General features: G+C 56.7%; 2 protein-coding genes across 11 annotated transcripts; one reads left to right on the forward strand and one right to left on the reverse strand.

Annotated features, from left to right (window-relative positions):
- Window positions 1–1,441: 1,441 nt before the first annotated feature.
- On the reverse strand, window positions 1,442–21,927 carry LARGE2 (LARGE xylosyl- and glucuronyltransferase 2). 9 transcript variants are annotated; one of them, XM_046941702.1, is made up of 17 exons: window positions 20,355–21,447; window positions 18,124–19,408; window positions 16,947–17,107; window positions 7,282–7,454; window positions 6,740–6,996; window positions 6,544–6,626; window positions 6,146–6,269; window positions 5,745–5,916; window positions 5,478–5,582; window positions 5,149–5,261; window positions 4,914–5,039; window positions 4,554–4,709; window positions 4,274–4,437; window positions 3,708–3,986; window positions 3,291–3,437; window positions 2,967–3,162; window positions 1,442–2,889 (listed from the first exon to the last, which is right to left on the reverse strand). In XM_046941702.1, the coding sequence occupies exons 4-17, from the start codon at window positions 7,379–7,381 to the stop codon at window positions 2,692–2,694; spliced, it is 2,220 nt and encodes a 739-aa protein (XP_046797658.1). In that variant the 5' UTR covers window positions 7,382–7,454; window positions 16,947–17,107; window positions 18,124–19,408; window positions 20,355–21,447; the 3' UTR covers window positions 1,442–2,691.
- PEX16 (peroxisomal biogenesis factor 16) lies at window positions 21,535–27,224 on the forward strand. 2 transcript variants are annotated; one of them, XR_001466720.3, is made up of 11 exons: window positions 21,535–21,695; window positions 21,782–21,817; window positions 21,903–21,979; window positions 23,051–23,184; window positions 23,481–23,587; window positions 23,841–23,921; window positions 24,344–24,496; window positions 24,855–24,927; window positions 25,197–25,420; window positions 25,525–25,589; window positions 26,715–27,224. XR_001466720.3 is itself a non-coding variant. In XM_015287243.4 (11 exons), exons 1-11 carry the CDS (start codon window positions 21,551–21,553, stop codon window positions 26,771–26,773), a joined length of 1,050 nt encoding a protein of 349 aa, XP_015142729.2. In that variant the 5' UTR covers window positions 21,535–21,550; the 3' UTR covers window positions 26,774–27,224. The 2 variants fall into 2 exon arrangements, 1 of the variants encoding a protein (XP_015142729.2); XM_015287243.4 differs by having other exon boundaries at window positions 25,197–25,316.
- The last annotated feature ends 773 nt before the right edge of the window (window positions 27,225–27,997 follow it).

Below are 27,997 nucleotides of genomic sequence, written 5' to 3' on the forward strand. Positions count from 1 at the left end.
CGCTGCCCGAGTCACTGCTGCGATGGCAGCCAGGGCTTCAACTGAGGGCTCTGCTCTACCCCGGCCCCAGGCTCAGCCCCGGGACCACGAGCTGCCAGCTCAGCCACAGCTTCAGGGCACCGCCCCAGGTGCAGAACCCTGCTGGGCCACCCCAGCACTGCTCTGCTCTGTGGCCCTTCCGTCACTGCTTCCACCACACGCACCCAGGCTGGGAGCAGCCCCCTGGCAGCTCCTGTGACTGCAGACCTCCTGCGCAGCACCCCGAGCAGTGCCAGGCTCTTCCCGCAGCACAGCGCATCAGAGCACCCACCCAGGAGCTGGATGGCAATTTTTAAATCTCTCTTTTTTTCTGATCCTGACTCTGATAGTGACCTGCAGGCTCTTTGTTGCCTTCAGGTCCCTGCTGGTTTCAGTTTTGGTACAAACGTGTTTAGATTTTAGCGAATTAAACTGGGGGAGAGGGAGGGGAGGGGGTACAGAGCACCTGATCGATTTGTATTTATTTATTTTAACACTTTACTAAATAAAGCACAACAAACTCTCTCGTCTCCTCAGCTGTGTCTCCAGGAGGGGTCCGAGGCCCACCCCAGGCTCTGCCCTGCACCTCCTCGCCCAGGGGCTTTGCTGGGGAAGAACCACCCCGGCCCCTCATGTAGGCTTCCTCTGGCTGCTGCACTACAACACAGAGATCAAAGCCCCATTGGCTCTGGGAACCCAAACTTGCTGTGCTAAGGGCTGGCTGTGTCGACCATGACCCTGGAACTCCTGGTGCAGGCAGAGCTCAGTGCAGTTCCACAGGGCCCATGGCAGAGCTAACCACAGAGCCTGCATGGAAAGCCAGAGCTGCTCCTTCCCATGGCTCCCAGCAGAGAGCAGGCCAGGTAAAGTGCTGTCTGGATCTGATCTGAGCCTGTGTTGCTGCTCAGCCTGGTGATAACAGCAAGCTCTGGCACTATTAAACAAATGCTGTCTGCGAGGGGACAGCCTGATGCAGTCGAGCCTTTTGCTGCACTATGACGAGCAATGGCCTTCCAGCCTGTTCCCAAAGCCAACAACTCACTCCCAGCCTGCTGCCACCCCGTCTCCCCCTGCAGAGGCTGGGCTTCCTGTTCCAGACCCGGGAGCCAAGTCCTTACTCCAGGCTGTGCTCCCACCAGCCCCGTGAAGCCAGAGCCCTGGAGAGTCCTGCATGGGCAGTGGGACCCAAACGTGTGCTGCTGCAAGCACACAGCCATGCCACAAAGCCACAGACCAGCCCGCCATTTGGCTGCACCACCATGCAGGCTGCCAGCCCACAGCAGTACCCACCACCAGCCCATGTCAGGGCTCACCCACTGCGCAGTGACACCGGGATTACTTCTACCAGCCCGCTCCCCCGTGCTTGTGCGCATGCAGGCTCGCTGCAGAAAGCATTAATAACCACGTAGTTCTAACAAGGATATGAAAAAAGAATAAAAAAGCTTTAATTTAAAAATTAAATTAAAAAGAGAGAATAAGCAAGAGGCGCTTGTGCCCTTCCCAGGCAATGCGATTTGTATGTATGGCTCCTCCTGGCCGTTCCCACCATGGACGGAAGGCTTCACACCTGCACAGCTCTTGCAGACCAGAATAATGCTAAGAAGAGAACAGCATAGGTTGCAGCAGCCCCGGGCCTGGAGCTGCTCCAGTGCCAGCAGCAAAATCATCCAGGTGCAAGGAAGGCTTAAAAAAAAAACAACAAAAAAAACAACACAAACCCATGACACCCCCAACCGCTGAATTCTTACGAGGAAAGTATAAATAATTTAAATAGCATGAGGAAAGCAAGGCATCCTCTGTGCTCCAGTGTGTGACAGCTGCAGAGCAGTCAGCCCCGCTGCTTCCACTGCAGGGACCACAGTGCTCAGCTACAGCCTCCCTGGGGTCAGTCCCATCCCTGATTGTTGGCGGCAGCCCCAGCACTGCCAGGAGTCGAGGAGGCACTGGGGGTCCCTGCCCTGAGTTCTTCCACAGGAGCGCAGACCCCCTGTGAAGCTATCCCACCCACCGCAACGGCAGAAGGATTGTACCAAGCACCAGCCTGCTTTCACTTAGAGCTGGGCCATCCCAGGGGTGACTCTGCATCCACGTGGATGAGGAGGAAACTTCACACTGCTAACCAGCCACCTTTGGTCTGGGCTTAAGCCAGGACTCCACAGCTCCTGGTGATCTCTGGCCTCAGCTCCTAGAGCATCAGGAGGCCTCTTCTGAGGCCTTGTTCCACAGATGATGCGAGAGGATGGTCCACAAAGCCATCTCCCACTCACCGAGGCTCCAGGGATGTGCAGAAGATTGCAAACTGGGACTAGAAAGAGGAGCAGAGCGGGGAAAACTGCAGCTCTAGGGCCTCTCTAGGCCCCAGGCTGAGGTGAGCTAACAAAGGCTGTGAATTGGAATCTGCTAGAACAAGGGACAGAAGGACCAGTCCCCCGGCACAGTGGAAGCTCCCCTGTAACACAGGAATGCTCTGGACAAACCCTGGGCCACACTGCAGCAACTCAACCCACAGACGCTGCCTGATCTCACAGCTGGCATCCTCCCTCTTATCTACAGCCATCCCACTGTGAGCCAGACCCCCTGGGCAAGGCTACGAGGTGAGCTGGGGCAGGAGGAGGCCCTGCACCCTCCCTTCTCCGCCTGCTACCAGCACCCTGCCCCCACTGTCCCCAGGTGTCATAGGTTCCTCTCGGCGGTGAGGTATTTGAGTGCAGCAGCCCCGTATTTCCGCGACAGGTCCTGGTGGAATTCCTCCCTCAGTGTCTGTAGGCAGCCCCGGTACCCTGCGCTCAGGCGAAACTTGGAGATGTCGAAGCTGGGAGCGTGGGGCATGTGGATCATGAAGGCATTGGGCAGTACCAGCAGCTCGTACTCCTGGGGACAGAGCGGCAACCGTCACCATCAGCACCGGCACCAACACCTCACTGCCCAGCCACGGCCCTGGCACCCACCTGCGCATCCAGCTCCATGATGTGGGACACCTTGTTCCAGCCGAAGCCCACGAACCGCTGGTCGTACTTGGGGCAGTCTCGCCTCACTACAACGTAAGGCTCGAAGTCCGGCTGCCACGCCACACGGTACGGTACGGTGGCTGTTCGCCACTTGGCATAGTCAGTTGGGGCATGGCCTTTTGGCCACACGTGGTACCTGTGAGGAGAGATGGAAGTGAGACACCAGGAAAAGTGGTGGCACCGTGGCCCCAAGGCACAAGGGTACCGGATTGGCTTCTGCTGGGTGTGGCAGCATTTCGGGTGGCAGGGAGCTCCAGGGCCTACCTGAAGGTGTAGAGGGAGCCCATGTCCAGCATGGAGAGCAGTTCTGCTTTGGATTTCGGGAAGGTCAGGCGGTAGTGCAGGGTCTCAAATGCCGGCACAATGAGAGCTGCCTTCCTGTGAGGCAACTCCAGCTGCTGGATGGAGTTCCTACAGTGGTAGAAAGAGTGTGAGGGCTCTGTGACCATGAGCTGTGGCTACAGCCCTGTTCCTCGTTCCCCTTCATCAGTCCCACCAGCCCACCCACAGCTCCACAAAGGAATTAGTGCTGCCATACAGAAGCTTATGAGGCCTCACGAGCCACTTCTCCTTCCTGAACCACTGCTGTCTGATAAAAGCAAGGACAGAATCACATGATTGAGCAACCCATTTCTGCACATAAAGAACAGCTGCCTGGGGCATGTCCTGCAAACTCCTTACCTGAGGTAATCGTAGAGGCCGTACATCGGCAGGAAGTCAATGTCAGTCAGAAAGACGTACGGCGTCTGCGTGTTGGCCAAGGCCACGTTGCGCAGGAGGTTGATGGGGTAGAACTGCCCCTCCTTGTAGACGATGTGGTAGGCGACGTTGCGGCGGGCACTCAGCACCTCCGAGGCCTGGGCGTAGCGCAGGAACTGCTGGGCCTCCGCGTCTGACATGTACAGCGCCAGGCTGATGGGGCCAGCCCAGTGTTTGCAGATGGCCTCCAACATCTGCAGCCTGCAGAGCAGAGACCACTGCGTGAGTGGGAGCTCTGCCTTGTGGGAACCCGGTCAGACCCAGAACTATGGGCTGTCAGAAAGCTGCATGCCATCCAAGCCCATTTCAGGAGAGAGCGGAGGGAATTACTGCTCCCAACACAACCTGCTTGCTGCTCCTTGCTGCAGTGCTCTCACGTGAGGGTGAGCAGCCCACGTTACAGATCCCATGTAGCTCCCGAGTTGTAAAGTCACCCCAGAGGCAGCAGAGGGGGAACCCAACCACACATCAACCCCACCAGTAAGTACCTGTCCATGGAGAGCTGGGCCACGAGGGTGACATCAGTGGGGTTGGGAAGGGCCAGGAACTCGTACTGCAGGAAGAACAGGTGGACGCGGTGTTGGGTGAGGTGCTGCCGGCGGAAATCATAGCAGGGATCATCCTCGTCCAGCTCCTCAAGCGCCTGCTGCAGCTGCAACACCGCAACGGTGAGGCACAGCAGGGGACGCGGAGGGGAGCACGGGGAGCCGCTGACATCTCCGCCTGTCCCGCACCCTGGGCCAGGGGCAGAGCTGCAGTCAGCCTCACCTGGTCGCTGGGTGGGCTGGGGAGACTGGCACAGCCAAAGAGCTCCCTGCGCAGCAGGTTCCCATCGTACTCCAGGAAGGTCAGGTAGAGGTTGCGGAAGAACTCCACGTGCTTGTTCTTCACTCGCAGCTTCTTGGGCGAGTTCCAGTGGATTACCTGGGAGCAAATATATCACGCTGTGGAGGGGAAGTCAGCAACACCCAACGCTCCCCAAAGCCCCCAGACACCACTGCTGACTGCCAAAGGCCTCCAGATCCTGCACCCTGCCTCCTACATGGCAGAAGCATCTAGTAGGAAGAGCACAGGGCTCCCCGTAGGAGAACCTGTGATTCTACTTCAAAGACCACAAAACCTACCCACCTTGAGATCTGAGACCTCAGTGTAGCACAGCTCTGAGCGGGTATGATCGGAGAGCTGCACATTCCAGAAGCACGGGAGCCGGTACACCAGGGCTGGGTTCTGCTTGATCACTGCATTAAAGATGTCCTAGGAGAGAGAACGGCGAGTGCAGAGGAGGATAAAGGAGACGGTATGGCCCCCATATGACAGCAGTGCTACGGGAACACAGCAGGGCTGGCCACCCTGGAGGCCTTACCTGATCAGCCAGTGAGGTGGAGAGCATGCTCATGAGCTCCCGCTCTGCTGTCAGCCGCCACATCTGCTCCCAGCCCAGGCGACGCAGGCGGTCCAGCAAGAGCAGGATCACCCCTGGGTGCCAGGGAAGAGGATGCTAAGTCACCAAGGGAGCACAGCAGCCTGCATGCCTCCACCCTCTGGGACGTGCCACTCCCGTGCACGCAATCTTTAGGACGCTGTAGCAGCTCCACGTGCCCACCTCAGCTTTCCCCAGCCTCCCCACACAAACAGTGCCCCAGGTGGGTGCTCTGTCAGAGTGCAGGATGCACCTCAGCAGCTCTCACTCACCCGTGTTGAAGCCACGTCCCAGTGCTGGCCATGGTTTGTGGTTCTTCCAGAGGTTGCCCAAATACCAGTCACTTTGGTTCTCCACCAGCCCAATCACCTGCTTTTCTGAGGAAAGAGAGGGACATGTACGTGGCCCACACCTCCGCAAGTTTGGAGGGTGCAAGCAAACCCTCTACATTAGTGCTGAAGCTGATGGGGACCACCATGCTGGTGTGACGGCAGGCCCTGTCAGAGCTCCAGCAGGTCCCAAAGGCTCCCCATCCTCACCAGAGAACTTCCCGAAGACGGCCCAGAGCTCAGCAATGTCAGTAGCAAAGGTGATGTCAGTGTCCAAGACGATGACCTTGGAGAGGTTGGAGGGCAGTGCCTTGGTGAGCGTCAGCTTCATCAGCCCGTAGATGCCAGAGTAGTGCTTGTTGGGGATCCACGACACCTCTGGCTGCAAGGTGACATGGCCTCAGGGCTGGGCATGGGTGGGCCCTTCCTGCCGGGGCAGGAGAGCCACGTTCTCATACAGAGGAGGCCAGCAGAGGGGCACAACAGGGTTGTGTAACCAGGAAAAAGCATTAACAATCTCCCTCCCACTCTCTCTGCCGCTCCCCTGGGACCCTCCAAGCACCCAGCTGGGACAGAAAGCGAGGAGAGCGCAGAGAGGGGAGAGTGCCTGCCTTCAAGTCATCGGCGTTGTAGAAACTGACGTGGATGGAAGGCACCATCCAGGACTGGAAGAGCGTCTGGAGGATCTGGTGGGCCACTGAATCCGTGATGAAGTGAAAGTGGAGAGGGTTTTTCCTGCCAAGGGCAATGCAGCGGCACTCAGCACCAGCAGGAGGAAGCGGACATGGTCCCCATCTCTCCCACTATGCCAGGAGACCAACATCAAGCACACGGATAAAACGCACACCTTTGGAGGTGGAATACAACTACCCTCTGTCCCTTTAAGTCTCAGAAATGACACAGGAAGCAGAGAGAGGACTCAGAGCCTCTCCCCTCCAGCGCTACGTTATAGGGAAGGTATCTGGGAACCCCAAACCATCAGGCCTCTGTCACAGCACATCCCTGTTACCTGTGGAAGAGGATGGATTTCACCAGGGTGACCACATCCCGGCTGGCGTTGTGTCCAGCACACACAATTGCAACGTGCAGGAGCTGCCCAGAGACAAACATCGCTTTTTTTGAGACTGGCTTCTTCCTGCAAAGGACAGTCAGATCCTCCCGAGCCCCGGCTCCCTCTGAGCAGCCCTGCTGGCTGTGCCACCCACCTCACACTTGCGCACCATCCTCTGCTTGGGGCAGGCAGTGCGGTTGTTCCTCTCACCTCCCAGGGGGGGCCCATCCTCGGCAGAGGCCGCCCACTGTGGGTTGCCATCGCTGCCCTCTGCCTGCACCTGGCCAAGCTGCATGCGGAGCTGCTGGTTCTCCTCCTCCACCCGGCGCACCTGCGAGGCCAGTGCCTCCCGCTCCACATCCCGACTCGGCTGCTCGCCCAGGCACGGCGGCAGCAGGAGAAAGCGGCCGTCTGCGGGGACATGGGGTGGGACACGTGGGCATGGCAAGAGGGCAGTGATAAGCCAGAAGGGACTGCGTGGGGATGGGGGCAGAGCCCCAGACTGATCAGAGAGGTCCTGGGACACTCCACGTGCCCGATGTCACAGCTCTGCTCCAGCGGCCTCCAGGAAAACCCCTAGGGCTCTAAAGACCAGTACACCCACAGCCATACAGCAGCCCGCCCACGGCCTTGGCCTCTCCAGCCCACTCTGTGCTGGGGACCTTCCCAGGAACTGAGGGAGAAAGATCCACTCACATTCAAGGCTGCCCACAAAGAGGTAGAGCCAGGAGAGGAGGACGGCGAGGGTGATGGTAGCGAGCAGCAGCTTCAGCTTGACACGCCAGGAGCACAGCATGATGGGCTGGCAGGAGCAGGCGCCAAGGATCAGGTGGGCAGGCCCAGTCCGGCTGGCCCCAGCATCCTAGAGCCTGCAAGGACAGGGAAGCAGAGAGCAGGGTCACCAACAGCCTTCAGCATCCTCCGGGTGTAAGATCCCTTGGTCCTGGACTGGTTCCCACTGCCTGCCCTTGGGAGGGAGAGCAGAGCCCTCCCCCACCTCCTCTGGAGCCTGAAGAGGCCAGGACTGCTCTTGAGGCACAGACTGAAGGACACGGCTGGGTTGGGCAAGCTGTGCTGCCAGGGAGCTCAGCCCCTGCTGAGATAAGTGAGGAGCCCCAGCCCAGCCCACTGGCTGCCTTCCCAGCCCTCCCGCCAGCAGGGGTATGGGGGAACTCCAGCGGCATCCCTCGTCCCCTCCCAAGATCCCAGCAGGTCAAACGCCTCCGCTTTCTCCTGAGGCTGAACGCAGCTACCTGCCCTGGTGAAGTTTGGTGTCACACTAGAAAGGTCCCAAGCAGTCTGGAGCATCAGCTTAAAGGAACACACAGCCTAGGGGTGGCTGGAGGGGGTGGGGGAAGCAGAGTGGATTTGGCTACGCTGCTCTCACCATTCTGAGACGCTGCTCCATGGCAGCTATCTATCTGCTTTGCCCCCACATCCCAGCCTGATGGGGGAAGCACCTCTGTGCCCACACACTCAGCTGGAGGCACCTGCAGGGCTCCTGCCCTCTAAACAAGCCATCCTTTTCACATAGGAAGCAAGTGGTGGAGAAACCCTGCGTGTCACCTCCCAGGCCAAATGCAGGGACAGAAAGATGGCCTCAAAAAGCACTGCCCTGTGACCTCCCCCAGGAGCCAGGTGCACGGGGCAGACAAAGGTCCCACGAAGCAAGAAACCACCAACCTCCCCCCAGCCCCTGCCTGGCCCAGCATCTGAAGGCACCACAAAAGCCCGCGCTGCGCTGCCTCTTGGATGAATGGGCCGGATTAGGGCCTCTTCCATTCCCCCCCCCCCCTCCTAGCACTCCGGAGCCCATTGATGTGCAGATACCAGAGGGCCTCTGGATGAGGCGGGCAGTCTGGGAGGACACCACATGTGTGAGGCAATGGGGTACCAATGCCCACCCAGGCAGGAACCACCCCCAAAGGCATGGTGGGAGCCGAGGCACCGAGCGGGCACAGGCTCCTTTGCCCTGCAGGACTTTGGTGAGGAACTTCAGCTTTTCCTAGGGCTCCACACGCTGTCACCAGCTCATGACTTGTCCTACAGACCCATCCCACCACCCCATCAGTGCACCGGGGGACTCTCAAACTTTGTGCTGGGCTCACTGCACAAGAGGGAGAGTGAGGAAAGCAGAGGGAGACCAGCAGGCACCGAGCTGTCCAAAAAACCAACAGATGGGAAAGAGACCTCCGTGCCAACAAAGAAGGGACAGCCCCACTGCTCCCACTCATCCCATGGCCTCTCTACCCCACTTGCCTGCAGTGCTGGAGACCCTCCCAATAGGGAACGGTGCTCTCTACACATAAGCACGTGGCTGGGACAGCAGTTTCAGGGAACACAATGGGGCTAGGACAGCAGCAGGCCCAGGGCAGAGATGCTGGAGAGGCCCCAAGGAGTCTATACTGTGGAGCACCCCCAGCCCCTCCCTCCCCACCTGGCCCCTCGCCTGCCCCAGGCAGCAATTCCCTTACCTGCCTTCCCCTTCTCCTGCCAGTGCCTCCCAAGTGGCTCTCACTCAGCCTGCTGCCGCGCTCCCTCCTGGCTCTGCCTTTCCCAATCCTCCCTTTACTCCTCCCTTTCAGATCTGACACTTCCCCCCCCCCCCCCCCCCCCGCCCCCCAGCTCCTCCCGCTCTCAAACCCGATCTCCCCCCACCCGCATGCCCAGCCCTGGCCCTCCTTTCAGAGGAAGAAAGAACAAACAAAACCAGATTAAATTCACTTGCTGCTCAAGAGCCTCCAGCACTGGGGCACTGAGCTGCCCTAAGTCAGCCAGGAGAAACCTGCCCACTGCCCTGCAACTAACTCCCTCCCTGATCCCAGGCTCCGTGTATCCTTCCTGCCAAGATAAGGGCAGTGCTAGGGTTAGGTACCCCATAACCAACTGGTTTCTCTTCTCCCAGGGCAGGTGCAAGGTGCCGTGCCACCCCTGGGGGAGCTGGAAGACAGCTCTGAGCTGTGTGGTCCACACGGGAAGGAGGCACAAGTGAGGGGTGTGGGCTGCTCAGCTGCCTTCCTCATGATTTGGAGAGCAGAGATTGCAGGCACCCAGGCTGCAGGTGCAGGAAGGAAACGGAGCTGCCCACCCATGGCCCAGGAGCAGGGCAGGCCTCCAGCCCCAGCTGCCTGGTAGCGCAGCACCCCACAGAAGCGACAGCAGCAGCAGGAGCGGGAGGCAGGGCTGGGAATGCTAACTATGCAGAGATTGCCTCTACCTGCAGCTCCCCTGTGCCTGGCCCCAGGGCTGGGAAAAGCAGCTCCTGCCCAGGGACAGAGCGGACGGAGGAGCTCCTGCCCTCTGCCTTCCACCATGCAGGGAGCAGGCACAGCAGGGTAGCAGCATGGAGGGATTGGGATGCAACTGTCTGCATAGCAAAGGAAACAAAACAAATTGTCCTTCACCCCCGTCAGCTGCAGCAGCAGGCATGGGCCTGCCTCATGAAGATGGAGCAGGGCTGGGGAGGCCTAGTCCCCACCCAGGCGGTGCAGAAATCACTGCCCCAGGAGATGCATTCACCTCCTGCTCGGCTCATGCTTGTCTTCGCAGAGCTCCGGGCAGAACAGGCAGTTAATAAATAGCACCTTAACAGCACCTTCCTGCCCAGCCCGGCCCCAACAGCGAGAGGAAACCCCCGTGGGCCCCACTCCCCTGAGCCAGCAACACCCACAGCAGGAGCCCTCCCTTTGCTCCCCAACAGAGCTCAGCCCCAGGGCCTGCCCGCCCCATGCTATCCATCACGTAGGAACTTTAGGGCTGGGGCGGGGGGGGGTGGCAAGCAGGAAGGCAATTACACATCCTCTCCTCCCCCACACAAAGTGGAGAGAGCAAAGCACAAAGCAGCTCCCAGCTGAGCGACACGCTGGGAATCCGTGGCCATGGCATCATGTGAGTGTACGCTGTGTGGAGGGCCCTGCCCGTGCTGTGGGCCATGCACTGGCCTGCATGTAGCGTTCATGCCTTCCCCACCCAGCTGTACCCACACCTGCAGCCCCAGCACTTGTCTGAGCGAGGGAGGCCAGGGACTCCTTGCTCACACCAAACAAGCACTGCTGGCAGTAAGACGAGCAGTTTCCCTGTAGCACTGTTCTCCATTTCCAACCCCAGCACAAGGATGCAGGGCAAAGTGCTGGCCACAGCAGGTCGTGCTCCTCCCTCCCCCATGCCTCTCACATGAGCAGGGCAGCTCCAGCAGGGATGGGGACACACAGGACAAAGGGGCTCAAGGTCCCCAAGGCCAGTCTGTTGCTGCAAGAGGGGTCACCTCGACTCCACCTCCTGCAGTGACACAAGGGCCATAGCCGGGTGATAGAGTGGCAGGCCAGCTGCACTAAGAGGGCTCCAGGCCCAGCAGGGCCTCCCAGCCCAGGAGACAGAGGCTGCCAACCTGCAGCCAGGCCTGGGCAGAGACCTCAGCCACCACCACTGGGAAGGCCAGAGAGGAAAGCCACACGTGCCCGCCTGACCTCTGAGGGGTCAGCAGCAGCACCTGCCCACCATGCCCCCAGGCTGCCCGCAGCCTCACGGTGCCCTTGTTTTGGCTCAGCACAGCCAGCCTTTGCTCTCCCTCACTCCCTGCTCCCTGTCAGGTGAGGAGTTAATGTTTAGGGAGCGCAGGTCACATGAAAGCCCAAGGCTCACCTCCCCCCAATACAAGCGAAGCTGCTGGGCCAGTCCCAGCAAAGAGACGAAAAAAGGCACCGCTCTCTGAGGAGAGACAACAGGGGACAATTTATTTTGCTCCTCTGAGTAAAAAAAGAGGGGAAAGGCAGGCTCCTCGTTCAGCAGATCGCTGCTGTGCAGAACCCAGCTGCAATCAATCATAGGTCATCTCCCTTCCCGTCTCCAAGATGCCTCCTCCACACGACATGCCAGCCGACAGATACCACACAGGCAGCTCAGAGCGGAGCAGCTGCAAGAATGTACAGAGGCGGAAAGGAATTTGGCCAGGAAAGCAGGATTAAAGCCCCATGCTCCGGATTACCATTCCACCCCTCCTTCTCCCAGTCTTGTGATAAGTGAAAGTGAAGTGAGAATTTCACCTCCATATCTCCTTGGGAAGAGCAACCTGTGGCAAAGTAGCCACCATATTCCCGAGATGGGATCAAGCCACAGGGTGAGACACCAGAATATGGGCTGTAAAGCAAGAATGTGCTGTCACCATCCCTCCACAACCACCATGCTACAGAGAAAGCTCTGACTAAGATGAGCACCTCCCTGCTTCAGCTGTGCCTCATTCTTGTGTATTTCGTTCCACAAAGGTCACACAGAAAAAGCCACACTCTTCTGACAGAGGAGCACACCGCTCAGGAAACAGGAGCTAACAGCCCCCAAAGGGTGTTAGCTGCAGCTCCCAGCTTGGCCAAAGCCGGGAGTTTCATCACCAGACTATTTCCTTTTCTCTACCAGAGCACAAGGAAACCAACAAGTCCAGACCGAGCCTGACACAAGCACACGCCTCACTGCTTACCTCTCTGCATCTGAGGCCCAGGAACACATCAGGGAACAGTTCCTGCTGGCAGGAACACCGATCATGAGGCTCTGCTAGACATAGCCTGCTCTAGCTGAGCACACAGCCAGGCTCCTACCCACAGCTAGGCACTGGGTTCTGCTGCATGATCTGCAGGGCAAGCACAGGGAGCCAGGAGTCACAGCATAGCATGCAAGCAGTGTGCAGGAACTTAGGTTTGCCAGACGTTCCAGAGTGCTTGCAAGCCATGCAGGTGCATTTCACCACCATCCTCAGGCAAGGCATGATAGGGCCACCCAGACCCAGCCCAGTCAGCAATGTGCTCTCACTCCTCTTAAGCCTGTGGAGAGGCTGGAAGGGGCTGGCAACAGCCTTCAGCCACACCTGGGTTGCATGCCTCTGCACATGCTGCATTTGTCCCTCTGTGCAGCAAGGGAATCAGCAGGACACAGTGGCCTGCATCACATCATCATGTGCTCTCCTGGCCAACACAGCTAAGAGGAGAGGAACCAAGCCTGGATTCTGTGCAGCAGCACGACAGGGGACAGAAGGATCCTGTATGCTACTTGAAACAGGAGAGGAGCAGCATTTGGGCTGATCTCCAACTCCCATCCCTCCGCTGGGATCAGGTTTCTAATATCTGCATTTTGCTGATGATGGTGCTGCAGCTAATGGCCAGCTCTGAATGCACGAGGTTCACTGTGTCCCTGTCTCCAGACACTGAAATCTGCTCACTAGGCCATTTCCTGACTCCTCTGGCTCTCCTAACTGCAGCAAGCATGCAGCAGACAGCAGCAGATCCTGGGGTGAGAGCTAAGAAGCAACATCAGGGTCAGCAGTCAGGAGCTCCGGCTTCTATCTAAGTCTGTCAGCAGCAAGCTGTCTTCTAACTGTGGCCGTGCTGGAGCATACAGTGGTCGCCACTCTCCACAAAGCAAAGGGATGGGAATGTCACTGTGCATAGCAATGCCTCAAACTTCCAGCTAGCAATGTGCGACCTACCCCCATTCACTGAGGTAGGGACTGGCAGGAGATGCACAGGAGGACAAAACATCCCTCGTCCCCACCAACCCTGGGTAGATGCCAGGGGCACAGCTCTGAGCCAGGCCCCAGGTGCCAGCAGAGGTGGGTAAGTGTTTTTGGCTGAATAGTTATTGATTGAGAACTGCAGTTTCCAGACAGCTCTGAGGTATTTGCTACTTCATGACAAGTTTTGGACAAGAACAAAATGCTTTGTTTTCCAAGCAAAAAGTCTCACTTTGCATTGTTTTGCTTGCGATTGAGCTCTGTTACATTCAAAAGATCAAAAGGTCTCTCAAACTGGGTTGTGATTCCTCTTATTTTCTTCCAGCTTTTCGTTTTGGGCACTGAAGCAATGAATTATTTGCTCAGGTCTGCTCTCCAGACAATCTGAGAGCAACAGAAGCCATAGGGATGCAGGAGCTGTGCTTAAGCAGCAGCACTTAAGGACAGTGCTGATGTTCTCTGCACTGCAGGCTCCTCTCAGACCTCAGAGTGAGCTCTCCCAAGACCAGCAAACATTTACGGGGCCCTGTACAAGGGATGGCCAAATACAGCAGAGAAGATGCATCCTCTTGTCCTAGCAGGCAGCAGTACAGAGTGCCAAGAGGTCACACCACTGGCTGAAAGACACATGCAAGGCAGGGCTTCTCACACAAGCTGCTCTCCAGTACTTGGCCAGTACACTAAGGTCCCTCACTGGGACTGCTCTTCTGAACACCTCCTGCAGTGCCAAAATCCATTCCACCAGGCACTTGAAAACATGTCATAGGAAAGGAAGGGCAATCCCTTTGCATCCCCTGTTTGAAAAGAGTTGACACCACAGAAGAGGCTGACACTCATCACAAGGCAGAGCTGCTCACAGATGCAGCTGGTCTCTTTCACCAGGGACTGGCCCAGGTCTGGGAGCTGTCACTCCAGCAGCCACTTCCACATCTTCACCCAGAGCTATTCCTGCCATTGGTGCCCTCAGTGCCCAAGCAGGGCTGAAAGCAAAGCTTGCCCACAAAAGAATGGAACAACTGCACTATACTTAGAAAATGAGGATGGCTCAGGGCAGGCTCCACCCTGCCTTGAGGGAGGCTGTTAAAAACCCAAGCAGCAATACTGCCATCCAGTCAGGGTGCCCTGGGCATTTTATAGCACTGAAGTGATACCTGAGCTACATAAATGCACTGCAAATTAGCTCTGACGCTGCAGAAGAATTGCTGTTGGTTGGTCTGACAGTCAGCAAACTTCGCTGCAAACAAAACCTACATGGGAGCATTCTCCAAACTGAACACAAGGAAGCAAGTGATAGGAGCAAAAAGATGGGAAATGAATCCCAAGAAGGTGGTTCCAGAAGCCAAGGGGAGACAAAATGCTCCTGACACCCAACCTCCATGCTGACCCTCCCCAGTACTCCTCCCCATCTCGTCCTGCTGCTCACTCTGTTCCCACCCCCAGGGTTTCCTCACACTGCTGAGCTAAGTCCTAAACTGTCACAGCAAAGGACAAAGGCCGGGAAGAAACCACATGCCTCGACTCAACCAAGCTGCAGATGAGTGGCTCAGGACAAAAGCTCAAGTCTTCTGCAATCCACCAGAACCGCTTCAACACCCAGCCCACAGCAGGAGTGGGACAGACCTCAGCCCACCAGGTCACCATCAGGGTCAAATTTGGGAATAAGAGTGCAGGACTGACAACAGGGAACATGGAGAGAGGTGTACGCACAGAGGGAAAGCAGCAGACCCAGGATGATTCGTCCAGTGTATAAATACACAAGAACACATGTGTACAGAGAAGCAGTTGCTTCCTCTGCCAGAAAGTGTTGGCAGTGGTTCCTCCCCACCTTTCCTCCCTATCAGGACAGGAAGACAGCACTCAAAAATAAATTAAGGAAAGGTTTCTGTGGTCAGCAGTGAAACATCCTGGCAGAACTGCTTTGGTAGACAAACAGCAAGCAGGGAAATCACAGCTCCTGCTTCACTGCTCCCAGAACACCCAAAATAGCCAAGGCACAAGAAGCAAGAACAGTGCTGACTACAGACCCACCCTGAGGACTGCAGAAGCCCACAGCTCAATTCCCTCCTGCTTCCTCTCTCTCCCTTCTTCCTCCCGTGCTCCAAGCAGGAGGAGAGGTAGAGGTCTTGAGTTTGGCTGGGTTTCCACTTTGGGGAAGGAGCCCGATAACTGATTGGATAGGATGTGAGCACCCGTTGAGGAAAAGGATTAGTAACCTCCTAATCTGTACATTTTGGAGTCTAAGCATTTTACTTTGCTCTCTAATTAAACCACAGAGTGCAGAGATTGCCAGAAGGGAAAGAACAAGAAGGAAGAAGGAAAAGGAACAGGCTGTGGCTAAAATGCTGTTCCTTGTGGCTTACGTGCAAGATGGGCTATGTGGGGGTCATTCAAGAGGATGCATTTCACCTCAAGGATTTGAACACCAAGACTGCTTCACATCCTGCTGCTTCCCGTGAGCCAACCCCAAGTGAGAGTGATGGCAAGGGGAAGAGGAAACCTGTAGAGTGTCCTGCAGATGGCAGGGGCAGGAGTGAGGGCCAGTAAGGCAAGGTAAAACTGCACCTGAGGCAGACCAGCCTGATTGTCCAGGACTCCCCTCTGAGTCACTGCTTTCTGGGAAACCCTACAAGTGCCAAGCCACATTTGTCTCTACTTTCCAGACCTAGCTGCACAGAAGTTCCTTGTTCAGGCGCTTATCTGGCTCCATGGTGGGAGGGGCTGATGTCTTGCTGCCCTGGCACTCATACAGCACACACAGCTCTGTGCTGGGCTCATTAGGAGCTACCTAGCAGAGAAGCTTTCTTGGCACAGGTAAAGAGGGAAACCTTTCTAACACAGCCCATGACAAAGCAGTCTGAACACTGTCTCCCTCAGGCTCTATCAAGGCCCCCATGTCTATGCTGAGAGAAGGCAGTAGGCCCAAGCCATATTCCTTACTGGTGGCCCTTCAGCACATAATGGGGACAGCCTCAGAAGGAAAACCAGCAGGCAGTTGAGTCAGAAGAGCTTTGGGCTGCAGCTCACAACTGCTCCCAGCACTGAGGGCAAGGCAGCTGGTGGCATGGCTGGGAACAGGAAAGGTCTCACCTCCTGAAATGCTCTGCCTCCCGCTTTGCCCCACCAGACAAGGGAGAACGGGGGCAGCCTGTCAGTCCCACGTCCCTCTCTTCCCTCACTTCTATTCTTTGGAATTCCTCTCTTCTGTTTGCTTTGTTTCAGCCCTCAATGAACAGGAAGAAAAGGGAAGGAGCCTTGACAAATCCGATCAAGGCGCAGACATGCTGAGGCCCCCTCCTGCTGGCATGCCAAGCCCTGCACTAATGAGGGATGGAGGAGAGGCAGTGACTGAGAACAGTGGCCCCACAGAAACACTTGGGGTAAAGGCAAAGGGAAAAGAAGCTGCTAGAGCAGAATATCAGCACAAGCTCTAAGCCATCAGAAGAGGGTCTTCCCATTTCCCCTGGCTCAGAGAGCTTCTTCCAGGTCCTCGGCCCCAGTCCCTGATTGCCCACTACGTAAGAAACAAGCAATAGACCACTCTAGCATTTGGTGAGGAGGATCCTGATGCAAATATTCAAGGGAAATTAAACTGAGAGAGCAACAGAGATGGGAGCACACTTCCTTCTACAGATTCATGCAGGAATCTGGTCTTTCCCTCCAGAGGCTTTGCCTACAGGGGCTCACAAGTGCCAGCACTGTCACCAGGACCCCTCCCACACATCCTCAACACCCACACATTCGAACAGGGAGGAAGCCTGTAGTTCCACACAATTGTCCCCAGTTTATCATATTGAGCACAGAAGCATTGAGACAGGAGGAAAATAAGCACATGTAACTCATCTACTTAGCAAGCAAGATTACCAACCTTTGGAAGCTGCCAACGTTGCAGGGGTACCTGGGAACAGCTGAAGAAGCTGGCAGGGTGCAGTGGCAATTGTGAGAACCACCCTCTAAGCAGGGAATCCCATCTTCAGGTGCACAGAGCACATCCCAGCTGTGCTTGACAGTTTTACACCTTGCTGTCACCTGAAAACCAAAAGTCACATGAAGAGTTACTGGACAGAAGAGCTATGGCAATGAGCCCCTGCACAGCCAGGAGCGTTACAAACCAGCAGCAGCAGCATCCCATGCTTTCAGTCTGCCCCTTTTCCCCAGCTTGCTACCCAGCGTAGCTCAGTGCTATTTGAGGCTACCCAACCAGCCCCTGGGAAATGATCCATGTGCTGCATGTCCCCAGCCCCGGAGCACTTCTGCATCCCATAGCACACACCCCACCCACACAGGGGCCATACCCAGAAGTGCTGGCAGAGCCACCACGCTCCATCACAACACGTGCAAGTCCTCACACCAACTCTTTAGCAAGAGCTAGGAGAGGAACACAAGTCCCCTGGCTCCCTCTCAAACGAGGGCAGCAGCAAGTGTTGAGCTTGTAAGGCAGTGAGGAGATTAACTGTCACGTTCAGTAACCTGAGCACTGAAACATACCCTGGGCAGTTTGGGGGTGGGTCAGGAGTTGGTCCAGACAGGCACACAGCCCAGAGTGACAAGATAAAGGCAGAGAGGGAGACAGAGACTTAAACTGTGGGGAGAGCAGCCCACATGCACCTTTCTCCCCCTTCCCTCTGGCTCTCATGGGGTTGGGCACATGCACCCTGTACCTGCCAGTGTGGATGGACAAGCATCTTCAAGCCATGGTAAATCTTACCAACGCATCTTCCTGATTTATCTGACCCACTTTCTGCTTCACAAAGCAACAGACAAATGAGAGTGCAGTGCATGGCTCCCACTGAACCCCTCTAATCTCAGCAAGATCCCGTACCACAGGGAACAAGGTACACAACATCAGTCTGAACAAGGGCCAGTAGCACTGTAAATCTCACAACAGCCTCTACCTAAGCAGTAAAACCCAGTAACTCTGGTGAAGAAACTCAGCACCGGTGCTCAGCAAAACCCTCCTGCAGCAACAAAGCCTCATACTACTACCTCTGCTCTGCAAGCCTCACGCAGTATCAGCAGCTAAGAGCCAAGCCTCAGGCACCCACCTGGAAGAAGTAGCAGAAGCTGCCGGGAACAAAGCCGTGCAGTTCCAACAGCTGCAAGCTGGGCAACCAAAGGCACCTTCAGCAGAGATGATTGCGAGCAGGGAGAGCTGGGCACACGTCTGCCAAATAAGCTGGATCCTCCCAGCCCCACCACCAAGAGCAAACTCCCTGTACAGGTGTGGCAATGCCAGACGGATGAGGTGGAGCCCACAGTGGCCATTGCTCGGCCAGAAATGGCCCTACAGCAGCAGTGCCGCCTGAAGTTCCCAGAGCCAGCCCAGTTCCCCACTCAAACATCCCATTAACCCAGGCCACCAGAGAACTACAGGTCCTGAAGTTTTTTTCCAGCTGCATCATACGGTTATTAAAAGATACTGCCTCTTGCTCTCAGCCTTTAGCACAGGCTGATTTGGGATACGATGGGAGAGACTGCACATTGCTGATGAATCAGAGCAGGGAGTTATCCAAGCAGCAGCCCAGGGCTCTAAATGGCTTTCTGGAAGAGGCATCTGGAAGCAGGAGACAGCCATGATCTCACAGCAAGGCTGTGCGCACATTGCCAGGCATGTTGTTCCTCCTGGGAAGCCAAGAAGAGGTGCCAAGTCTCAGCTAAGCTGGGAAGGGCAGCAGCACCATGATAGGGAACAGCAAGAAAACGCCTTCAAGTCAGAAGGCTCATTTAAACCCCCTTTCAGATTGGCTGATTTAGGTTTTCTTTTCCAGTGGACCACCATTAACACTTTGGGAACACAGGGACCACACCACCACCATCTCTGCTGGCCGCTGCCCTTTGGTCCCCAGCAGGCTATAAGGGAGCAGGGTGCAAGCAGCCACCTCTAGCAATGCCACCCCCAGAGTCCGCTGCACTTCCCTGCCCACCTCCTCATTTGGGCAGGGATTGGAGGCTCTTCTGAAAGGTGCCCCCACTGAGATGCTATGAGTGAATCAAGCCTTCCATTCTAGGCAGGGCTCATGTGTCAGGGACCAAAATAACCTCTGGAAATGATTGCCCATGAGACATTTGGAGCCAGCCACAACTTATCCCCAGCTATCCCAGAGGGCTGATGAGCTCACCCATAAGCAAATCAAACAGACATCACAGCACAAGAGCTGGAAGTGGGGCTGGAAGGGTATGAGGGGGAGACTGGGCTAGAAGGGCCACCTCACACCAGGGTGAGAAGGATCCATATCCCAAACTTCACACTGCCAGGCTCCTTCCCTCGTGGGGGGAGTGCAGCAGGAAGACATGGCTGGGAAGAACACCCACTTCCACCAAGGTACCAACCTGCCAAGGCACAACCATGCATCAATACAGCAAATCTATTCTGCCTTATCCTGTGTTCCAGCTCCAATGCTGGGGAGTGCTGTCTCAGCCCCACAGCAGTGCTCTGCCTGGGGTCAGCCACCCCAGAAATGGTGCAGTCTGGCAGCTCTGAGTCAAAAGCAAGCTGCTGGCAGTCAAGCTGGACTTCAGCATGGCCCCCGCTGATGAGCTGGCAAAGCATGTGCTTTTTGGGTTTGCTTCTTTTGCTGCCATTACTGCTGAGCCTGCATCCCTCGTCACTGGAGCATAGGAACCATTTGGCCTCAGTCAGAGGATTTCCAGTAAGCACCAACCTTTGTCACCCCAACCGACAGTAAGTGCAAGAACAGAGCTGCTGAGAGATCCTTCCTGGTAGTCAGTGCAGAAGCTGCCCCTTAACCCATCCTTTCACCTTCTGCCCCGACAATGGATGCTATAAACCAAGGCAATTTAAATCATTCCCATCTCGTGGGCTCACAGCAGCTTTAGGAGCAGCCCCTCCTGCAGCGAGCGCTCCCTTGCAGCTTATTTACCATAAAAAGGCACCACGATGGTACTCAACTGCCCTCCAAACTCACTCACTGCAGGACGGAGACGGAAAGGCAGACAAGACAGGCAGGGGTGGGGCAGGGAGCGAATCGGCTGCCAAAGAGCATCTCACTCAGGACGGAGCTATGCTATCTGTTCAGAGTGGCTCAAGGACATCGTGCATCAGGCTTCACCTCTGGCTGTGGACAAGGTGCCTGTGGCAGACTCCTCAGCAGCTGGCTCTCAAGTTGCTGTCTGGAAGGGCCGGGGTGTCTCCTTGAAGGAGAGCAGCCCCAGCAGTCTGCACCAGATACGCCCCCAGAGTCATCAGCAGCACGCAGTGACTGTGGACGAGCCGTCCCCCGACCCGTCATAGGCTCCGGGTACCGCTTCACCCCACCTTGACACTCGCACCAGCAGCTCTACCACTGCATTTCAGAGCGGCCCCAGGTAGCGCTGCATGTGAGCTGAGAGTTGGGTCTAATCCATGCAATTCCGACTGAAGCGGTTTGCTTAGCGCCGGGCTGCTTGCCAGCTGTATCTCGTGCCCTTTTTGAACTCAGCCTGCTGGAAAACAAACCCTCGGGGGAAGGGGGGAAGAAGCAGAGAGATCAGAGAGGATAAAGCGCCCGCCCGTGCAACGGCAACGCTCACGGTTGAGGCTGCGGGCACACACTGCATCCATTGTGCAGAGGTAACCGGACAGGAGGAAAGAAGGACAGGCAGCCCGGCAAGGCACCGTTTGCTCTGGGGAGGCCGCAAGAGGCCATAGAACACCCTCCTTACCCTCCCCGTGCACCCTCAGAAGCGCCGCGGGCTGGGCCCGGGTCGGCAGGTCGCACGGCCCGGGCCACGCAGACTCAGCATGGGGCCAAGGAGCACAGGTCAGGCAGGGACGGAGCATAGCAGGGAAGAGAACAGCTTCGCTCCGCCGCGCTGCAACAGGCTGCAGCCAGAAGCACCCCGTACCTGAAGAACGGGGCTGGCGCTTACGCACAGCAAAACCCGTAGCCTGACCGCAGCCACGCCGTATCCCTCACGGCCGCACCGTGAGGCCGCGGGGTGGCCCTAAGCAGCCCCCCGGCCCCGCCGAGGGCGGGCACACGTAGCAGGAGGGGAACGCGAGGCTGCCGGACCTCCGTCCGCGCAGTACAGACCCGCGGGCAGCTCTCCTCCGCCCCACGTCAGCCGGACCCCGCAGATCCGAGCCTCAGAAGCACGGGCTGCTGCTGCGCGGCCTGCCGCCTCCTCAGACGAGCCCCCGACAGGTGCCCAAAGACGGGCGAGCCGAGGCGCTCCCCGGGCACAGCCCCCAGAGGGAAGCCGCCTTCCCGAGCGCGGCTGGACCGGAACGGCTCCGCAGGAGCCCTCCGGCAGGCCGTCCGCCGGACCCCCGACCCCTCCGTCCCCCGGCGCGCCCCTTCCCGACCGCAGCGCCCAGCCCACCGTCGCACACCGCGCCCCGCACCTGCCGTGCCGCCGCCGCCGCCGCCGTGCCTTTAAACCCCCGCCCCGGCGCCCGTCGGCCGCGCAGAGCGGTGCGGGCCGCGCGTGCGCGGTGCGGCGGCGCCCGGAAGCGCGGGGCCGTGCGGAAGCATGGCGGCGGCGGCGGCCCCGTCCCGCGGCGCGGTGCAGCGGTTGCGGCAGCTGTGCCAGCGCTACCAGGAGTACGTGCGGCGGCACCCGGCCGCCACCGCGCAGCTGGAGGGCACCGTGCGCGGCCTCTCCTACCTGCTGCCAGGTGCGGCCCGGCCCTCTCCCCTCGTCGGCGCCGCGTGCGGCCCGGCGGCACCGCGTCACGGCCGCTCTCCTCTCCTCTCCCCGCAGGTCGCTTCGCGGACGCCCACGAGCTGTCGGAGCTCGGTACGTAGGGCCCGGGGCGGCGGGGGGCCCGGCCCCGAGGCCGTCTGCGGCGCGCCCGTAACCCCGCGCCGTGTTCCCGCTGCAGTGTACTCCGCCTCCAACCTGCTGGTGCTGCTCAACGACTGGATCCTGCGCAAGGAGCTGCCCCGAGGCCCGCCGGGGGTAAGCGCGGGGGCAGGGCCCGCGGCCGACGCCGTACGGCTGCCGAACGCGGGGCCGCCGGCCTGGAGCCGAGCGCTCCCCGGGCTCCGGGGGTCGGGCCCTGTGAGTCGAGCCGGGAGTCGCGCCGCTCAGCGACCGCCGCTGTCTGCAGAGCGCTGAAGCTCCGACCGAGCCTCTCTTTGCCCGCGGTGTGGAGCGAAGCGGCTGGCCGCCGTTTCTTTCGCAAGAAGCCCCAGGCCGGCTCCCAGCCCTCAGTTAGGCCCTGAGGGGAAGGAGGAGGAGGGCTTCTCTTTTCCCAGACAGGCCGCTGCTGCACGCCTGCCCGCCCGGTGGGCCTGGACGTGGGTGGCTCGGTGTCAGCCCACGCAGGTGGCCCTGGCTGGAACGCCGGGTCTGTGACAGCCACCAGAGCAGAAGACTCGCTTCCCTTGGTGATAAAAGCTGAGCGTGGGGTGAGGTGAATTTCAGCTGTATCTTCTTTGTGGGTGGTTTTCAAGTAATACGGGCCGTACTTCACGGTGAACAGCGCCAGCAAGTTCTCTTGTTGAAAGAGTCCAGGCTGCTGTGCGCTTCGTGCCCGGGATCCAGACCGATGCTATGAGTTTGTACTTGGCAGGCATCCGCTTTGGAGCAGCAGTGGACCCTGCGCTCCAAGTGTACCCATCAGCTGTGCCCAGGGAAGAGGGTCATCAAGTGTCCCAGCTCTAGAATGAGGAGGAGGAAAGTTCTGCCTTTGGAGTTCAGGCACTGCGCCGCTACTCAGGAGACTGCTAGTTGCTTCACTTGGGATAGAAAGCAAACTGGCATTCAGCTGTGATATTTTCCCCATTTCTGGAGTTGCAGCTCCATATGGTACTCTGATATCCACGTCTGCTCCTGCTCAGAAGTAGGGAAACAGGCCTGCATGTAGGCTCTGCCCGTAGGAGAGGAACCTGTTCTTGTTTCTGAGGCTGTGACCGAGGAGGCCATCCCTCCTTTAGCTCCGAGGGTCCCACCAGATCGGACTGTGCATCTTTCCCTTTCAACTTGCAAGCAGAACCTCCATCCTGTCCCCCTTCCTGTGTTTTGCAGTCACTGCCCCAGCAGAAGCTGCTGACCTGGCTGAGCGTGCTAGAATGTGTGGAGGTCTTTGCAGAGATGGGGACAGCCAGGGTGTGGGGGGAGATGGGCCGATGGACCATCATTGTCCTCATCCAGCTGGCTAAGTAAGTGCCACGGGCGGTGGGGAAGGGGCTGCATGTGGTTGGAAGGGGAATCTGGAGGGGTCTTGGCGTTACCCCAGGAAAAATCCCAGTCAGGACTGAGCAGCCGGTCCCTGAGGCTGGGGGAGTTTGGAGCCTCCTGCAGTTCAGGGTACTGTGCTGCAGAAGGGTGCACTACCTCTCGCCTGTTCCCTGAGTGGACCTGAGTGTTTGCCTCCTCTGGGAACGTCACCTTTTGGGCACAGCACAAGCCAGCTCCACAGCTGAGTATTGAAGGCTTCCTACGCGTCTGCCCACAGGGCCATCCTCCGCCTCCTGCTGCTGCTGTGGTATAAAGCTGGCATCCAGACATCTCCACCCATAGTGCCGTTGAACAGGGAGCAGCAGCAGTCTCTCCACTCGGAAGGTGAGCTCATTGGCTTGGGAAGTATGGGCTGAATTGTGGATCAAGCTGTGAGTCTACTGCTCTTGATGGGCCTGAGCAATGCCAAGCAGATGTATCTTTTCACCCTCTGAGAGCTCTGTCATGTTAGCCCTTTCAGGATGGTCCGCTTTGAACTAGATCAAACTTTCGGTCCAGTCTTCTTGCTGACAACATGGAGGCCGGGTTGAGATACGTTCTTTCGGAGCCTCACCCCTGTGTATGTTTTCTCCTGCAGATGTGGAAGGCAGCTCCTCAGGGAAAGATCAGACCTTTGTCGGTAGGCGTTCCAGCCGTGTTGTGCGATCTCTCCAAAATAGTAAGTAGCTGAGCCTGTTTTCTGTCCTTGTCTGAGCTGCTTCTGTTCTGTGCCCTTGATGTATGGGTCTGGGTGTGGGCAATAAAGAGCGAAACCTGATGAGCTTGTATGGGGGTGTATCCTGCCAGTCACTGGGCCCCATGGGCGGCGGAATATTAAAGCAATGGGAATTCTCACACATGGTGCAAGACCAGTGGTAGTTCTGCTTTGAGAAGCATGAATCTTAAGGATATCTCTCCCTGCTGCCTCCCTTGTTCAGGCAAGCTCTGAGGGTGCTGGTCGGTGGCAGCAACTGGGAAGGTGCAGCCACAGTTTTGCTGCTTGTGCATCTCTTCCAGCTGTCCCACTTCACAGTGCAGAGAGACGTGAGCTGGTTGTAGGAAGGTACTCACTGTGTTAGTGACCTGATGTTCTTGTTTCAGCTCCTTCCCTGCAGTCCAGGCACTGGGGGTCCCCCCAGCAGAGGGAGGAGACGCAGAGCCGAAGGGCAGAGGAGATGAACCAGCCTCCCACTCCTCTGGGTCTCCAAGAAACCATCGCAGAATCGATCTATGTTACCCGTCCTCTGCTCCACTGTATCCTGCCCTGGCTCCATGAGAGCACGCTCTGTACCCTGGTGCCAGCAGAGGGTGCTATGGGCTCATCTGCTGAGCCGTGGTGTAGGGTGGGACCACCCCATGCTCCTCTTCCTACTGCTGCTCTGGTTGTGAAGGGGCCTGGGAACTCCTCCATTGCATTGTGATGGCCAGTGTCAGCCAGTTGAGCTATTTGCAGGTGACCTCCAGCTGCTTCCCTATGGCCCTCCTGCAGTGCCCTAGAGTGTTTTCTTTTGGGCTCTGCAGAGCTTTGCTGGTACCTAGCAGTCTGCTTGCTTGTCTGTGTGTCTCGTGTTAGGTCTGTTCGGTTCTTTCTATTCCTTGACTGCATTCCTAGTATTGAGTTTGGGAGTATGGGGACAGAGATCATGGAAACCCTGGCTCCTCTCAGCAGTCCTGGATATCTCAAGGTCAGTCTTTGTGAGTGGTTGCTGAAAAATCACACTTCCCCCTGCTCCCCAGTCCATAGCAGGCCCTACTGCCAGAAATGTGTGCAGGGGCTAGCCTTGTTTTTAACTGGGAGATGTACATATTTGGGTCTTTTCTGCAAGCCGGTACTCTCTGTCCTGGTGCAGACTGCTCTGCAGGGACCTGAGGACAGAGAGCATTTAAAAACTCACTTTAATTTTCCTGTCGGCTGCTGCTGCTCTAAGTTCACTCTCTGTTCCTCTCCTTGCAGTTTGAGCTTGCTGAGTGATCTGAAAGACCTGAACAGGAGAGAGCGAGCAGAGCTGAGGAGACGAACTATCCTACTGCTGTACTACCTGTTGAGATCTCCTTTCTATGACCGATATTCAGAGTAAGGGGCTCTGTTGGGCTTTTGCTGAGAATTTCCCTTTGAACAGAAATAGCATCAGGGGACTGGGTGAGCAGATCTGAAGAGGTCTGGGTGCCTGTGACCAGGTTAATACAAGCCCTTGCCTAACTCCTGCTGTCACTGTTAACGTGTTCAACAGCTGGGACGGGAGATATCCCACTGGACTCATTCATACTCTTTTCCTTCCTAGGGCCAGGATCCTCTTCCTCCTGCGCTTGTTGGCTGATTACGTGCCTGGACTTGGCTTTGTCACACGTAAGTGGGTTCCATTGCTCCATCCCTGTTTCTGGTAGATGAGGAAAAATCATGGGAGTTGAACAGAATATGTGTTGAGGAGCTTCTGACCTGAAGAAGGAATTGGGATATCCCTCGAATAGTTAGTTTCAGTGTACCTTGGTACTGGAGTTGTTTTAAGATGGAGCAGAAAAAGATTGCATCCTGGCTGCTATGGACCTGTGCTTAGCCACAGTGGTAGGCTTCTAGATTCTCTCACAGGCTGCAGAGGTTTGCCCCTGCCACCTAGGCTTGTTCCCTTGGGCTGCCTTTCTGCAACTGCACCACTGCACCAGAGCCCTGCTTTGCAAAAATTGCTTCTGAACCCTTTTCCTTGGTCCCCAGTCTGCAATACAGATGTGAAGTGAAGGGTGGCTGTCTAGAGGTATTAACCCAGCTAAGAGTGTATTATAAACCAAAAGCCCAAACCAGGTCTGTTTGGTTTGTTCTCCTAGTCCTTCACACAAAAATCCTTTTTTTATGGGCCAGATTGTCACCTACCCCTCTTCCCTGATGATGTGAAACATTTCCTGGAGTACTTCATGGCAGTGATATGGCATTAGATTAGCCAGGCACTGTGGAACTGTCCTTTCTTTGAGGAAGGCACAAAGCTGGCTAACTCAGGAGCCACTCCTCCAGTTAATGATTTCAGAGAGGCTTTGGAACCTGCATTAAGCCTTGTGCCAGCATAAGCATTTTTAGCTATACAGCACTTGCTTTTGTTTTTGCACCTGCCCATTACTGCTGAGCTGTCTCTCTCTTTGCTGTGTCCTCCTGACTCACTGCATGCAGGTTTTTCCTTTGGTCACAGTCCCTTCCCACCAGAACCTGGATGTGTCAGCACTGAGAGAGCAGAGTCCCACATCGTGTCTGTGCTGACCATGTTTCATGCACCCCTTGGTCCTGCTCTAATCTCTGGCACTGCATCCCAAAGTTGCCTCCCACCTTAGCAAAAAACAACTATTCTGTTCACGGCTTTCTTAGTTGTGAAAGTGGAGGTTTGGAGCTGCTGGGTATCATAATGAGGAGAGGGTACCAGCACCGTTTGCACACATCTTTAGATCTTTGCCTTTCTAAATGTGAGCTGTCTCTGTTCTCTCGTTTCAGGGCCACTGATGGATTACTTGCCTGCCTGGCAGAAAATCTATTTCTACAACTGGGGCTGATGAGATGATGATGATTTTTATTTGCTAAGATCAGGGATGGCTGTTTCTAAGGAGGGGCTGGGGGAAGGCATGTTGATTATGTCTAATTTTCAGTTAAGCCGTCAATGAGAAGCTCCTGTTCTGCAGGGTGGGGAGGGGGGTGTAAATAATTTTTTAACAGATCTGGCTGTGAATGATGGACACTGTGCGTGTGGAGAGACCTTGGCCACCTCTTTCTATGGACTGTTGTGGCTGCAGTGACGGTGACGGGACAACCTTTTTTAAGCACTGGATTTTTCTCCTTTTGTATGGCTGTGCTGTACTAAAGCCAGGCAGCATAGAGATTTTTGGAGAGCATAGTCTCCCACCTCGTGGCGTTGAGACTGACCTGCAGCCTGCTTGTGTTGGCCATGCCTGGCCAATTTGCTTGGAGCGGGCTTGTCTGTCAAATAAACTGAATGGAAAGAACTGAGCTGAAGGAGCTCTTTTCCCTTGCTTATAAGGGGTCCCCTCGAGTCTTTGATTTGGGTTGCCAACAGGTCTGTCTATCAGGAAGAGCAGTTTTTGCAGTTGTCTAGCCTGGGATATGCTGGTCCCATTTCTATATTGTCCTTTAGAAGCCTTTTGCTCTGGCCTACATGGGGCAGAGCCCTGCATATTGCTTTGCTAATGGCTGTGTCTGTAACTCCAGGTTCCTGGTTCAGTACCAAGTTTCCTGGGGTTCCTCTTGAGGCTGGGAGTGCTGCAGTTTGTAGGCTGCTTTGCTAGTACCCTATGCATACTAAACAGGATCGCAGAATGGCTGCCATCCGGTGCTTAGGGGCTTGGCCGAGGGCAGAGAGGACAACTGAAGGATTAATTCAGCAAATACTGCTGTGCAGCATTTAATAAAGGGTCAAGCTGAGGCTTGGACAACTATGGCCATATTCATTATCACCTCTGCTAATATGAGACATCAAGTTAGCCGGTCAGCTGCTGTGGAGTCTCCCTCACCCAGAACAGGACAGACAGCCAGGCACTGGGCTGCCCTGAGAGCAGCAGCCCACCTGTTGCCAGCCCTGTGCACACAACTCTGGGAGCCAGAAACCTGCCAGTGGTGCCACCTGGTTCTGACCAATGGTGAGTTGGCCATGTGGATGACAGCAGTCCTATCTGAACCATCCTCTGGGGCCTCCCAAGATACAGGAATCACAGCCCTCTTAACCTTAGCAGCCAAACTGGGTAGGGGGAGGTGCATCCCCTTAC

Source organism: Gallus gallus, chromosome 5 (genome assembly GCF_016699485.2).
Source record: "Gallus gallus isolate bGalGal1 chromosome 5, bGalGal1.mat.broiler.GRCg7b, whole genome shotgun sequence".
NCBI lineage: Eukaryota > Metazoa > Chordata > Aves > Galliformes > Phasianidae > Gallus > Gallus gallus.

What these genes read in the sequence shown, in the direction of transcription:
- LARGE2 (XM_015287058.4), bottom strand. Translation starts at nt 7,381, where the DNA reads ATGCTGTGCTCCTGGCGTGTCAAGCTGAAGCTGCTGCTCGCTACCATC. An exon ending in CTTTGTGGGCAGCCTTGAAT is followed by an intron (nt 6,997 to 7,281) that starts GTGAGTGGATCT and finishes ATGTCCCCGCAG; the next exon opens with ACGGCCGCTTTCTCCTGCTG. An exon ending in GGCCTCTACGATTACCTCAG is followed by an intron (nt 3,438 to 3,707) that starts GTAAGGAGTTTG and finishes CTACCACTGTAG; the next exon opens with GAACTCCATCCAGCAGCTGG.
- PEX16 (XM_015287243.4), top strand. Translation starts at nt 21,551, where the DNA reads ATGGCGGCGGCGGCGGCCCCGTCCCGCGGCGCGGTGCAGCGGTTGCGG. An exon ending in GTCCTCATCCAGCTGGCTAA is followed by an intron (nt 23,185 to 23,480) that starts GTAAGTGCCACG and finishes GTCTGCCCACAG; the next exon opens with GGCCATCCTCCGCCTCCTGC. An exon ending in TTCTATGACCGATATTCAGA is followed by an intron (nt 25,317 to 25,524) that starts GTAAGGGGCTCT and finishes TTTCCTTCCTAG; the next exon opens with GGCCAGGATCCTCTTCCTCC.